This window comes from Salvelinus namaycush, chromosome 23, assembly GCF_016432855.1.
Source record: "Salvelinus namaycush isolate Seneca chromosome 23, SaNama_1.0, whole genome shotgun sequence".
NCBI lineage: Eukaryota > Metazoa > Chordata > Actinopteri > Salmoniformes > Salmonidae > Salvelinus > Salvelinus namaycush.
In genome coordinates, this window is record NC_052329.1 from 4,244,639 (window position 1) to 4,259,669 (window position 15,031).

Genomic DNA, 15,031 nt, shown 5'->3' on the forward strand with positions numbered 1-15,031 from the left:
TTTGAAACCAGAGTGCATATTCATTGTATGACATAAGATATTTATTACTGTAAATATTTTCAATATTACATCTTGGGAATGTTGGTACAAAAGTTACTCAGGACATCTTACAGCATAACATACAAGTCTCACAGGGTAGTGCAGAGTTCGGGTCAATCACATTGAAATTATAGTCAATACATTTTTTTCTTTTTTCTCTAAAATGTTTCTAATTGAAAAGCATTGAATAGAATGGATTGGAATTGTAGTGTACTTCCCGAACTGACTGGAAGTTAAATGGAATTGATCCAAACCCGGGTAGTCACTCTCGGTAGAGCACGGCACTTGCAATGCCAGGGTTGTGGGTTCGATTCCCACTGAGTTGTTCCCACTAGGGACAACTCCAATACCAAGCAGGTCTTTAACGTCAGCTTTTATAAATCAAAGATTTGTTTGCAACAGCCCATCACAAATCATTTGTATTCCATGGGAAATTCAGTAGTTGAACATTCTTTTAAAAGTTCTCCACTCATCTTGGAAAATAACTAGAGGTTTTTATTTAAAGAATGTACAACAGAAATTAAGACAAACCGACATGAAAAAAAAGTGCTAAAAAAAATGTATAATTCATTTAAATATTTGCTAAATCAAAACATATCCATATGTAAGTGAATGCTGGTAGAGTTTAGGCAATATTTTAAATTGTTAAAAGTACTGACACAGACATAAAAGTACTGACACAGACATAAAAGTGATGTACATACAGCAGCATCACAAGATGTAAAATAAAGAGAAAGTTAAAAAATGAAATGTTCAAGGCTAACAAGTGTCTCAGTTACAGTATGAAGGCTTGGCATTGGTGTGGAAACTCAGCGTACTCTTTTCCCCCACACAAAAGGAGAACAACCTGATCTGGGATCATCTCATTATACTCCAACCCTGACTTCCACCTTTAGGAGCTGAGCCCCATCTGAATGTGGACAGGTGGTTAGGGGCAGACATTAAGGGAGAAACACGGAATCTGATTGATCAGTGTTACACATATGGATCAATGCAAATGATTTTGTTCAGCCTGATGTAGAATAGAGCAGAGAGCCCCAAAATAAATAAAAATAACTCTTGAGAATTAACAGAAAAATATTGATATTTTCTATGACATAAACCAAACAGAACCGATACAGGCTGTTTACTGTCTTCTCCCTTTCACACAACCTCTGACCTCTCATTGCTGGTTTAGAGAAAATACTGTTGTATTCAAAAAATGAGAGACATACGCTGAGTACACAAAACATTAAGAACCGTCCATCACAGACTGACCAGGTGAAAGCTATGATCCCTTATTGATGTCACTTGTTCAATCCACTTCAATCAGTGTCGATGAAGGGGAGGAGACGGGTTAAAGTAGGATTTTTAAGCCTGGAGACAATTGAGACATGAATTGTGTTTGTGCCATTCAGAGGGTGAATTGTCAAGAAAAAAATATTTAAGTGCCTTTGAACAGGGTATGGTAGTAGGTGCCAGGCACACCAGTTTGTGTAAAGAAATGCAACGCTGCTGAGGTTCACGCTCAACAGTTCCCCGTGTGTATCAAGAATGGTCCAACACCCAAAGGACATCCAGCCAACTTGAAAACTGTGGGAAGCATTGAGTCAACATGGCAAAAGGGGGGGGGTGCAACTCAACATTAGGAAGGTGTAACATAGTAACTCAATAGGAAGGTGTTCCTAACGTTTTGTACACTCAGTGTATATTAAAACAGTACTGTTATAATTTAGGCATTTCTTTCAAAGGGGCTATAGATGAGCATCAAGAATAGAAATGTGATTTCTGACTCCATGTTACACAAAGAAATGTGACCTATTTATCAACTAGGTCTTGGCTGTACATCTCAAAGTTCATATTTAACCATCCATATATGTGGTTTGCTTTTTATGACCGTTCGTTGATGAATGCCTTTTTTTAATATCCGACCAACTTTAAAATCAGAGTCTTTGAAGAACAGAGCAAGGCACAAATAACAGTGACAGAAAGTTAAATAGTTTAAGTAGCAGACAATGTGGATTGAGAAGGAGCAGCTATGTCTACTGTAAATATTCCTAGCAAGAAGAATAGTTCCTTCTTTTGTTTCCAATGGGACATAGTTGAAGCGGCACCCACAGAAGCCATGGTGAGGATGTGACGTTGCAAGGAGAAATATCATTCTTGACTCTCCAAGAGAGTGTGGTTATTGACCGTTATGGCCCATAGTCTTGTGGTGACCGGACCACAGTTAACGCAAAGAAAGACTGCTGAAGGATAATATATACACTGAGCAAAGGGTGGGAAGAAGGGAGGGGAGGGAAAAAAGAGGGACACTGAGAAGAGTCAGAGAAGGAGAGAGACGGACAGAGAAAGGAGAGAAATAAAGAGAGTTGGAGGAAGACAGAAACAGAAGTGGGAGAGGAAGTGATGTTCGGGCCAGGGTCAAAGGCTGAGCTGACAGAAGCTTTTATATCAGACTGTAGCTGTCTGGCGATTGGCCTTGCTGGGGTCAGGAAGGGGTGGTGCAGGTCAGGAGCTGGGTGAACGTTGTCATTGGCCGATCCTGCACCTCCACGCTGCAGGGCTCTGGTCCTGTAGCCTTCTCATCCTCTTCCCTAGCCACACCCACCACGTTAGTCCTATCAACACACACACCACCGACTCCACATAGTAACCATCCAATGACGTCACACACACACCGCCCTCCTTAACACACAGCTGTAGGAGGGAAGAGAGAGAAAAAGACAGGGATACGTTTAAGAGAAGTATTTCCACAGAATTCACATAATAAGCTATTTAATGTACTACGACAGTACAATGGGATAATTGTCAGGTAATTCTTTTCCATGTAGACACTCTCTCCCACTTACCCCCGTCTCCTCTGGGGAGCCACAACTCTGCCCAGCAGCTCCCTGGCACTCCTTAGAGGTGAGTGGGTCGACCATCCACAATGCCAGGGTGGAGGGCCAGTTTCCCCCCAGGTTGGTGACAGTGTTCAGCAGGGTCATGTAAGTCCCACCGATCACTGGGTCACTCACTTTAGCATGGAAAGCCATACAGGCCACATACATGCTGTACAGCGCCACCTGTGGGTAAGGAGGGGAAAGGCAGGAGTTTGAGAAAATGTAAGTGTATAGTGTCCCAAGCTGGATCAAGTGGATTTATACTGCCTAATTTCACACAGACAGACAGAGAGCTTTGACTACGTACAGACTCAGTGAGCATAACCTTGCTATTGAGAAAGGCCTCTGAAAGCAGAGCTGGCTCTCAAGAGAAGACCGGTTTTATCGCACACTGCCATAAAAAAAATGAGGTGGAAACTGAGCCTAACCTCCTGCCAAACAAATAAATAAGTAAAATTATATATATATATATAAATAAAGGAGAGAGAAAACAGAGATGAGATAGATCGTGTTTACAGTGTTACCTGATGCAGTGCGTAGCTGAACAGTACTATAGTGTAGTAGTAGAGACAACAGAGATGGGATAGTGTGGACAGTGTTACCTGATGCAGTGTGTAGCTGAACAGTACTATAGTGTAGTAGTAGAGACAACAGAGATGGGATAGTGTGGACAGTGTTACCTGATGCAGTGTGTAGCTGAACAGTACTATAGTGTAGTAGTAGAGACAACAGAGATGGGATAGTGTGGACAGTGTTACCTGATGCAGTGTGTAGCTGAACAGTACTATAGTGTAGTAGTAGAGACAACAGAGATGGGATAGTGTGGACAGTGTTACCTGATGCAGTGTGTAGCTGAACAGTACTATAGTGTAGTAGTAGAGACAACAGAGATGGGATAGTGTGGACAGTGTTACCTGATGCAGTGCGTAGCTGAACAGTACTATAGTGTAGTAGTAGAGACAACAGAGATGGGATAGTGTGGACAGTGTTACCTGATGCAGTGTGTAGCTGAACAGTACTATAGTGTAGTAGTAGAGACAACAGAGATGGGATAGTGTGGACAGTGTTACCTGATGCAGTGTGTAGCTGAACAGTACTATAGTGTAGTAGTAGAGACAACAGAGATGGGATAGTGTGGACAGTGTTACCTGATGCAGTGTGTAGCTGAACAGTACTATAGTGTAGTAGTAGAGACAACAGAGATGGGATAGTGTGGACAGTGTTACCTGATGCAGTGTGTAGCTGAACAGTACTATAGTGTAGTAGTAGAGACAACAGAGATGGGATAGTGTGGACAGTGTTACCTGATGCAGTGTGTAGCTGAACAGTACTATAGTGTAGTAGTAGAGACAACAGAGATGGGATAGTGTGGACAGTGTTACCTGATGCAGTGCGTAGCTGAACAGTACTATAGTGTAGTAGTAGAGACAACAGAGATGGGATAGTGTGGACAGTGTTACCTGATGCAGTGTGTAGCTGAACAGTACTATAGTGTAGTAGTAGAGACAACAGAGATGGGATAGTGTTTACAGTGTTACCTGATGCAGTGTGTAGCTGAACAGTACTATAGTGTAGTAGTAGAGACAACAGAGATGGGATAGTGTGGACAGTGTTACCTGATGCAGTGTGTAGCTGAACAGTACTATAGTGTAGTAGTAGAGACAACAGAGATGGGATAGTGTGGACAGTGTTACCTGATGCAGTGTGTAGCTGAACAGTACTATAGTGTAGTAGTAGAGACAACAGAGATGGGATAGTGTGGACAGTGTTACCTGATGCAGTGTGTAGCTGAACAGTACTATAGTGTAGTAGTAGAGACAACAGAGATGGGATAGTGTGGACAGTGTTACCTGATGCAGTGTGTAGCTGAACAGTACTATAGTGTAGTAGTAGAGACAACAGAGATGGGATAGTGTGGACAGTGTTACCTGATGCAGTGCGTAGCTGAACAGTACTATAGTGTAGTAGTAGAGACAACAGAGATGGGATAGTGTGGACAGTGTTACCTGATGCAGTGTGTAGCTGAACAGTACTATAGTGTAGTAGTAGAGACAACAGAGATGGGATAGTGTGGACAGTGTTACCTGATGCAGTGTGTAGCTGAACAGTACTATAGTGTAGTAGTAGAGACAACAGAGATGGGATAGTGTGGACAGTGTTACCTGATGCAGTGTGTAGCTGAACAGTACTATAGTGTAGTAGTAGAGACAACAGAGATGGGATAGTGTGGACAGTGTTACCTGATGCAGTGCGTAGCTGAACAGTACTATAGTGTAGTAGTAGAGAGGGAATCCACCTTCCTGCTTTAAACTGGGAGTCCACCACACCAACACAGCATAGCCCAGACCTATCAACAACCTACACAGGAAAACACAAATGTACAGGAAGTGTGTGTGTGTGTGTGTGTGTGTGTGTGTGTGTGTGTGTGTGTGTGTGTGTGTGTGTGTGTGTGTGTGTGTGTGTGTGTGTGTGTGTGTGTGTGTGATATTGTGTGATATTGTGTATACCTGAAGGGAAAGGCCTTGTAGAAGATGTCTAGTGGTCGTGGTCCTGCGGTGTATTTACTGATGATGAGTGGTAGTAGTACCTGCAGTGGAACCATGGGGACGGCCAGTAACGCCAGCTGCTCTTTAGGAACACCTGCCTCTACCAGCTTCAGACCGGTCACTGCGTCTGCTGCAGAGAAACCCATCTGGAGACAGACAGAGACAGACTGACAGGTACCTTCACAGAGACTGGGTTAGATACTGCAGGTCAATTAGGCTAGTTGTCCAGGCAGGTTGGTTACAGTGTAGGCCCCTCAGAAATTAGAACCAGGCTAAACAGGGTGACCACATTCTGGCTTAACCTGACTTATCATGTCAGGTATGTTACAGGTGCAGTCAGCTGTACTGGGTGATATGTATAGACAGTAAGCTGTACTGGGTGATATGTATAGACAGTAAGCTGTACTGGGTGATATGTATAGACAGTAAACTGTACTGGGTGATATGTATAGACAGTAAGCTGTACTGGGTGATATGTATAGACAGTAAACTGTACTGGGTGATATGTATAGACAGTAATCTGTACTGGGTGATATGTATAGACAGTAATCTGTACTGGGTGATATGTATAGACAGTAAACTGTACTGGGTGATATGTATAGACAGTAAACTGTACTGGGTGATATGTATAGACAGTAAACTGTACTGGGTGATATGTATAGACAGTAAGCTGTACTGGGTGATATGTATAGACAGTAAACTGTACTGGGTGATATGTATAGACAGTAAACTGTACTGGGTGATATGTATAGACAGTAAGCTGTACTGGGTGATATGTATAGACAGTAAGCTGTACTGGGTGATAAGTATAGACATGTCAGGTAAGTTACAGGTGCAGTAATCTGTACTGGGTGATATGTATAGACAGTAAACTGTACTGGGTGATATGTATAGACAGTAAACTGTACTGGGTGATATGTATAGACAGTAAGCTGTACTGGGTGATATGTATAGACAGTAAACTGTACTGGGTGATATGTATAGACATGTCAGGTAAGTTACAGGTGCAGTAATCTGTACTGGGTGATATGTATAGACAGTAAACTGTACTGGGTGATATGTATAGACAGTAAACTGTACTGGGTGATATGTATAGACAGTAAGCTGTACTGGGTGATATGTATAGACAGTAAACTGTACTGGGTGATATGTATAGACAGTAAACTGTACTGGGTGATATGTATAGACAGTAAGCTGTACTGGGTGATATGTATAGACAGTAAACTGTACTGGGTGATATGTATAGACAGTAAGCTGTACTGGGTGATATGTATAGACAGTAAACTGTACTGGGTGATAAGTATAGACATGTCAGGTAAGTTACAGGTGCAGTAATCTGTACTGGGTGATATGTATAGACAGTAAACTGTACTGGGTGATATGTATAGACAGTAAACTGTACTGGGTGATATGTATAGACAGTAAGCTGTACTGGGTGATATGTATAGACAGTAAACTGTACTGGGTGATATGTATAGACAGTAAACTGTACTGGGTGATATGTATAGACAGTAAGCTGTACTGGGTGATATGTATAGACAGTAAGCTGTACTGGGTGATATGTATAGACAGTAAGCTGTACTGGGTGATATGTATAGACAGTAATCTGTACTGGGTGATATGTATAGACAGTAAACTGTACTGGGTGATATGTATAGACAGTAATCTGTACTGGGTGATATGTATAGACAGTAATCTGTACTGGGTGACATGTATAGACAGTAATCTGTACTGGGTGATATGTATAGACAGTAATCTGTACTGGGTGATATGTATAGACAGTAATCTGTACTGGGTGATATGTATAGACAGGTAAGTTACAGGTGCAGTAAGCTGTACTGGGTGACATGTATAGACAGTAAACTGTACTGGGTGATATGTATAGACATGTCAGGTAAGTTACAGGTGCAGTAAGCTGTACTGGGTGATATGTATAGACAGGTAAGTTACAGGTGCAGCTGTATCGTAGGTACCTTAGCAGTGAGCAGCAGGCTACAGAAGGTGAACACGGCAGGCATCATGTAAAGGTAAGTCAGGTGCAGTAAGCTGTCGGTACCTTAGCAGTGAGCAGCAGGCTACAGAAGGTGAACACGGCAGGCATCATGTAAAGGTAAGTCAGGTGCAGTAAGCTGTCGGTACCTTAGCAGTGAGCAGCAGGCTACAGAAGGTGAACACGGCAGGCATCATGTAAAGGTAAGTCAGGTGCAGTAAGCTGTCGGTACCTTAGCAGTGAGCAGCAGGCTACAGAAGGTGAACACGGCAGGCATCATGTAAAGGTAAGTCAGGTGCAGTAAGCTGTCGGTACCTTAGCAGTGAGCAGCAGGCTACAGAAGGTGAACACGGCAGGCATCATGTAAAGGTAAGTCAGGTGCAGTAAGCTGTCGGTACCTTAGCAGTGAGCAGCAGGCTACAGAAGGTGAACACGGCAGGCATCATGTAAAGGTAAGTCAGGTGCAGTAAGCTGTCGGTACCTTAGCAGTGAGCAGCAGGCTACAGAAGGTGAACACGGCAGGCATCATGTAAAGGTAAGTCAGGTGCAGTAAGCTGTCGGTACCTTAGCAGTGAGCAGCAGGCTACAGAAGGTGAACACGGCAGGCATCATGTAAAGGTAAGTCAGGTGCAGTAAGCTGTAGGTACCTTAGCAGTGAGCAGCAGGCTACAGAAGGTGAACACGGCAGGCATCTTGATGATGGAAACCAGCAGTTTGTATGTTTCCATGACGCTCTGCGTCTCCTCCCGGACCTTCTTCCTCCCGTGCTGTCCCCTGGCGTTCTCCTTCTTCAGAACGGCCACCAGCGTGGTCGACACCAGGAACACCACGCCCCAGAAAAACAGGAAGTCTGCGCCAAGGGAGCCAATCACAGACAACGACAATGTTAGAGTGGTTACAACAGCAAAGCAGTGCAATGATGGTCAAGGTTTATTCACGCATCTTCTATAGCATGTTACTTGTCTGTTGACTGGCAAAACCGTACGGAAAAACATCAGCCAAAAGTTCACTCCAAAACAAGAGTTTATTTTCTCTCACTTCAGCTCAAAATCACAAATATCTGTGCTCTGATCAAATTTACCCAGATAATAAAAAGTTGCTTGGCCTCAAAATTGCCAGTGTATCGATGTTCTAAAATGCAAGGAAATGCACATGCCTGGTACGTGTTATACGTAACTATGCTTATCAAGAGATTACAAGGAAACAAAAATGTCCTACAATTCTGATACCATCGTCTTTAGTACCTATTGTTTACTCAGGGCAAGATGATCGAATGCAAAACCTGGCCAACGGACATTCCATCTTCAGCAAGGAAGGGTTCATAAAGCTTTGCATGTCTGTAATTGTATTTAATGCCAGTCGACCGTAGCAAGACTAAACTAAATATCTGGATTAACGTTCTTCCTCCTGCTTCATAGATGACATTGATCTCTGCCTTCTCATCTTTGTCTCTCCCTCATTCTGTACCTGACAGTGTCACGATGCCAGTCTCTTTAGGCTCTGCTCTCAGGTATTTGTTGCAGAAGTCAGCTGACTCCAGGGCCAGGAAGAGCACGTTGCCTAGGAAGTAGCCAGCAGTCTGTCCCACAGAGTTACAGGTGGAGGCGTAGCCCACGTTCTCCCTAGACAGCATGGTCAGAGCCCAGCCATCCACTGCTATGTCCTGGGATCAGGGATGGGAATATAACAGAGTTATGTATCACAATAACTTTTGAGAGTGTGTGTGTGTGTGTGTGTGTGTGTGTGTGTGTGTGTGTGTGTGTGTGTGTGTGTTACCTGGGTGGCTGCCAGAAAGGCCAGCATGAAGAACACCGCCGTCAGGGTCATCACATCGGGGCCCTGTCCCTCATCACTTTCCAGCAGCGTATCCACGGTAACCGACAGGTACAGCATGAAGAGACCCAGCAGGTACTGGGTGGGCACCAGCCACGACTTCCTGAGAGGGAGAGATGAGGCTTTGACTCATTTGATTGCAGCAGTCAACCCATCAGACACAATATAAAACATAAAGTAAACGTATCAGTCTTATAAATCATTGTCTTACCGGCGTCCAAACCCGGTCAGGTAGAGCGCGTCAACCAGCGGGGCCCACAGCAGCTTGAGACTGAAGGGCCAGAAGACAAAGCTGAAGAAGGCCTGGTCCTTGTAGCTGACGTTCTTACTCTGCAGGATGAGAGGGATGCTCCCGGCCAGGCCCAGAGGGATGCCCTGGAGGACATACAGGAAGAGCAGCAGAGATACGTTCCCCAGCTCCCCTCTGATCCCAGGTTGCACACTGGGATGTCCGTTGTTCTCCGTGTCAGATCCTTGAAGCAACGCTTCCCCCTCCTCCTCCAGGTCAGGGGTGGTGTTGTGAACCCTGTTCCCGTCCCTCATGTCCCCCTGGGGGACAGCGGGTTTCCTCTGCCGCCCGTTCTTATGTGTGACCGAGTCAGATAGCTCCATTGTGGAGCCGCGGGCATCAAACCAGCTGTGCCCTCTGGAAACCTGGAGAGGAAGGATGCAGGCAGGGGTTAGTCATTTTCTATTAGGAAACATATCTGCTTTGTTCTATCCCTCAGTTTGTGTTTTTAGATGGGCTACGTCTTGGCCAAGGGTATCAACTCTTACTCTACGAGGTCAGGAACCTGCTGGTTTTTTGCTCAGCCTGATAATGAATTGCTCACACCTGGTGTCCCAGGTCTAAATCAGTCCCTGATTAGAGGGGAACAACTAAAAAATGCAGTGGAACTGGCTTCAAGGTCCAGAGTTGAGTTTGAGGACTCTAGTTCTCAATGTTCATTGCCAACACTTGTCTGAGTTTGGTTTCCATTGTCAAAGCAATGTACAACTACAAACAAGTGAATTCCTTGTCTGGATGAGACCCCAATTAGCATCTCCAGCTAGTACAGTAATGCTCAGCTTCTGCATAAACAAGGTTGCAAGCTAGAAGTCTTAATCCATGGGAGAGAGAAGGCATACATGTTGAATAATCATCGTTCTCCCGTTGACTAAGCCCAAGCAGGCACCAGCAAGCTCATGATGTGGGTGGGAACCAAAACAACGTAGTGCCATGACACATTGAAAAGATTTCCTGGAGTTTCATCTTTAGCTTATACACACAACAAAAAGGCCATGTGAATTCAATAAATATTGGTTAAAATGGTAATTGAAGATCAAACATTAGACAATGAATGAGAGATGACAGATAGTTAGCAAGCTAAGCATGTTATCATAACGTTATAAAAAATCTTTGATGTTACCTTGTGTTGTCATGCGACCTTGTGTTGACTGTTGTCATGCGACACCACATGCCAAACCAAACAATGAATGAATGTGTCGACTATCATTCAAAAAATGGATTGTAGTTGATTCGACTGCGAACGTTGCCTTGAACTATGTATGAATTGCATTTAATACGGTCAAAAACACAGACATAGCTACCTATTTGGCCTTCACCTGATTACATCGGTAGATCGTTTATTCAGAGGGCAAGGAAGTGTAGCTATCTGTGTAACGTCGATATGTGTCCGTGTGCTTCAGCTGACGTGTCAAAATGATGTTAATAAAAGTTCCGCTTGGATCTGCGTACACATTCTTATGTCTTTCGTGTGGTTCAGTATTCCCTTTTTGTCGCTCAGCCCAATAATGAGCCTAACGCTGTTAGGGGAATAACCTATGTGTAAATGTAATAATCTGCTACTGTATATTTTTGTGTTATCTGTGATCGTTTTGTTTGTTTTGTTACTCCATATGGCCCAAAGACCTTGTATGTTTTGATTAAAGACGAATTGACTATGGAAGCCAAAACAGCCAAATACTCCCATCTAAACGTGAATAGATTATCATTTGTGTTATGATTCAGGAAACATATATATCCCTGTACTTTCATATCACATCAAAATCATTTCACAACTGCAAAATACACACTTACTGTACACTGTTTTAACCGGTTTTAGTGAAACGAGTTTGTGGAGTCTGACTTCCGTTTACACACAAGTGTTATGAGACGCAGGTAGTTTTCTGTAAACATATATGCACTGTAAAATTGTCACATGCCATAAAACTGTGTATCAATTTAACCTTTTTTTCAAAAAGTATTTCTCGCAGATATGAAAGATAGGAAGGTCCTTATACTTCCAAAACCGTGTGTTAATGTTCAAACCGATCGTTGGCGCTCTTAATTAATAACAAAACTCCCCAGTACAGAAGACGCCTTGGTGTGTTATGTAGTGGAACTGAGAGTCATGATCAAAGGTCACTCACTACAGTTGCAAATGTCAATCTTTAATACAAATACTAAGAATAAAAAAAAACATATATACATAATATATATATATATATATACACACACAGTTATAGGCACACAAATAGCATACTTCCCAAAAATGCTAAGCTCCCGTTATTGTAATGGTGAGAGGTTAGCATGTCTTGGTGGTATGATATAAAATGCTAAGCTCCCGTTATTGTAATGGTGAGAGGTTAGCATGTCTTGGTGGTATGATATAAAATGCTAAGCTCCCGTTATTGTAATGGTGAGAGGTTAGCATGTCTTGGTGGTATGATATAAAATGCTAAGCTCCCGTTATTGTAATGGTGAGAGTTTAGCATGTCTTGGTGGTATGATATAAAATGCTAGGCTTCCGTTATTGTAATGATGAGAGGTTAGCATGTCTTGGTGGTATGATATAACATGCTAGGCTTCCGTTATTGTAATGATGAGAGGTTAGCATGTCTTGGTGGTATGATATAACATGCTAGGCTTCCGTTATTGTAATGATTAGAGGTTAGCATGTCTTGGTGGTATGATATAAAATGCTAGGCTTCCGTTATTGTAATGATGAGAGGTTGTCATGTCTTGGTGGTATGATATAACATGCTAGGCTTCCGTTATTGTAATGATGAGAGGTTATCATGTCTTGGTGGTATGATATTGGTGCATCTGTAACTTTCTCACTCATCATTATTCACAATTAATTCAGGACTATCCATAATCATGGTAGCAGTGTTAAGAAACATATTGTATTCTTATTTAAAATAAAAGTCACTACAAAATTACACAATACATTATTTACCATTCATTTCTTTTGGGCACAAAATAATCTAAAACAAAACCCCAAAAAACAGCTAATGTGTCCATAGAATGTGTAGTCACAAGCTTGATGTAGTCATTGCGTGCTATGAATATGGGACTAAATACCTAGCGTTTTAATACTTTAATAAGTTTGTCCCAATACTTTTGCTCACATAAAATGGTGGGACTACTTACAAAAAGTGCTGTAATTTCTAAACGGTTCACCCGATATGGATGAAAATACCCTCAAATTAAAGCTGACAGTCTGCACTTTAACCTCATATATTTGGAGTTTAGAGCCAAAAGAAGAAAAATGCTTCACTGTCCCAATAATTAAGGAGGGCACTTGTATATTGAATCTAATAGCTAATCTCTTTTAACTTGTTGTTACATATTATATCTAAGAGTTATAGATTGTGACTAATAGTTAGAGGGTCATGCACTGTTTAAGTAAAATAACGGGGGGAAGAGAAAAAAAAAAGTGAACACACTCTGTGCCTATTACTTAATCTAATCAAATCAAATGTTATTTGTCACATGCACCGAATACAACAGGTGTAGTAGACCTTACCATGAAATGCTTACTTACAAGCACTTAACCAACAATGCAGTTATGAAAATAGAGTTAAGAAAATATTTACTAAATAAACTAAAGTAAAAAATAACACAATAAAATAACAATAATGTGTGTACCAGTGCCGAGTCAATGTGCGGTGGTACAGGTTAGTTGATGTAATTTGTACGTGAAGGTAGGGGTAAACTGACTATGCATAGATAATTAAAGAGGGGGGTCAATGCAAATAATCCGGGTGGCCATTTGATTAATTGTTCAGCAGTCTTATGGCTTGGGGGTAGAAGCTGTTAAGGAGCCTTTTGGACCTAGACTTGGTGCTCCGGTACCGCTTGCCGTGCGGTAGCAGAGAGAACAGTCTATGACTTGGGTGACAATTTTTTGGGCCTTCCTCTGACACCGCCTAGTATATAGGTCCTGGATGGCAGGAAGCTTGGCCCGAGTGATGTACTGGGCTGTACGCACTACCCTCTGTAGCACCTTACGGTTGGATTCCGAACAGTTGCCATACCAGGCAGTGATGCAACCGGTCAGGATGTTCTCGATGGTGCAGCTGTAGAACTTTTTGAGGATCTGGGGACCCATGCCAAATATTTTCAGTCTCTAATGAACCTGCCATTATTTTTTGAGCCCATGTCCTGTGAGACACATGGTAATATCTCACCAAGGATTTCATCACATCTCCATGTTCCATTGATCTCACATAAGTTACTTGTAGGCACACTGATCATCTGAGAGGATAGAAATGATGTAGTTCCACACACAATAATGTACAGTAGAAGATAATTATTTAAAAAAATACATTGGAAAATGTACTTACTTGTTTACTCAGCTGGTTGGCAGTAATACTCGTAGGCCTACTGCTTGACATTTCCACTAAAATTAATCTTGTCACTGTTTTCCCCAATTTTCTTAGAAATGTTCAATTTAATTTAAGTCTTGTTTTTCTAAGGGGGAACAGCACCTTTCAAAATTGACTGACGTTCATCCTCTAGTGGTCATTTGGTACAAATACAGTTTCAAGAGAAACCTGACATCCATTGACACTGGGATCATTTAACCCCCAGATAGGTTTTCTCCCTGTCTCTCTCATACTGTGATATTTAACCAAGTAAAATATTATCCGCAGCAGTACTTTTGGCCCGTTTACCATTGTACATTTATGCATCACTTTCTCATAGAGAGGAAAGGATTGGGGGACAGGGCAGTGTCGGTAGAAGAATAGAATGAGAGAGATTGTGTAAGGCTGCTGAAGACCTTTCCCTTTAACCCGGTGCTGATTTCGCTCACAATATGGAGCCTATATCCTATGGTACATGAATAGCAAATTCCTCAGAACAAACCTCTGCCCTCCACTGATTGTTTGAAAACAGTTTTATTTCATACAGGCTGCAGTTTAATTAATGCAGGACATTTTCTAAATCTGATATAATTTGTTCGTGAATGGATCTGTTACTTATATTTTCATGCTAAGAGTGATTGTCAAGGTGAGGTGTTCAGATGGGAGGCACCCTATGTTTTCTTAAAAAGACCTTTGAGGGGTAACTGATAGTCCTTTGGCCCATATCACCCTGCTCCTACCAACTCACCCGACCTAAAACAAGAGCTATGTCGTGAGGGGCCCCCTTTCATAGTAATATAAGTAAATGCCATGTAAATCATCCATCGTGTCAACCAGGGTGAGTCTCCATTCTGTGTCTAAGGTAATGAATGACTGCACGCTCCTATATGCCACAGCTATGAGGACCATGTGAAACTGCTTAATATCATGTGACCAGACCAGGCAGACAGGCAAACTAGGATAAAGCATGTGACACTGCGTTAGCTAACCCCATACACAAGAAGTCACTGTTTCAGATAGAAAGGGGGATGAGGGTTTGCGGTGGATTGCTAGGCCTCAAACTTGAATTGACAGTCCACTATATCAAATCAAATTAAAGTTTATTTGTCACATGCACCGAATACAAC

The 15,031-nt window shown here is 42.3% G+C and overlaps 1 protein-coding gene across 2 annotated transcripts; it reads right to left on the minus strand.

Moving 5' to 3' along the window:
* Positions 1 to 1,630: 1,630 nt before the first annotated feature.
* On the minus strand, positions 1,631 to 10,903 carry LOC120018032 (acetyl-coenzyme A transporter 1-like). Of its 2 annotated transcripts, XM_038960988.1 has the most exons (9): positions 10,682 to 10,903; positions 9,484 to 9,926; positions 9,216 to 9,375; positions 8,907 to 9,102; positions 8,087 to 8,289; positions 5,411 to 5,595; positions 5,144 to 5,261; positions 2,871 to 3,086; positions 1,631 to 2,718 (listed from the first exon to the last, which is right to left on the minus strand). In XM_038960988.1, exons 2-9 carry the CDS (start codon positions 9,882 to 9,884, stop codon positions 2,551 to 2,553), a joined length of 1,647 nt encoding a protein of 548 aa, XP_038816916.1. In that variant the 5' UTR covers positions 9,885 to 9,926; positions 10,682 to 10,903; the 3' UTR covers positions 1,631 to 2,550. The 2 variants fall into 2 exon arrangements, with proteins under 2 accessions (XP_038816916.1, XP_038816915.1); XM_038960987.1 differs by lacking the exons at positions 1,631 to 2,718; positions 2,871 to 3,086 and having other exon boundaries at positions 4,333 to 5,261.
* Positions 10,904 to 15,031: the final 4,128 nt, after the last annotated feature.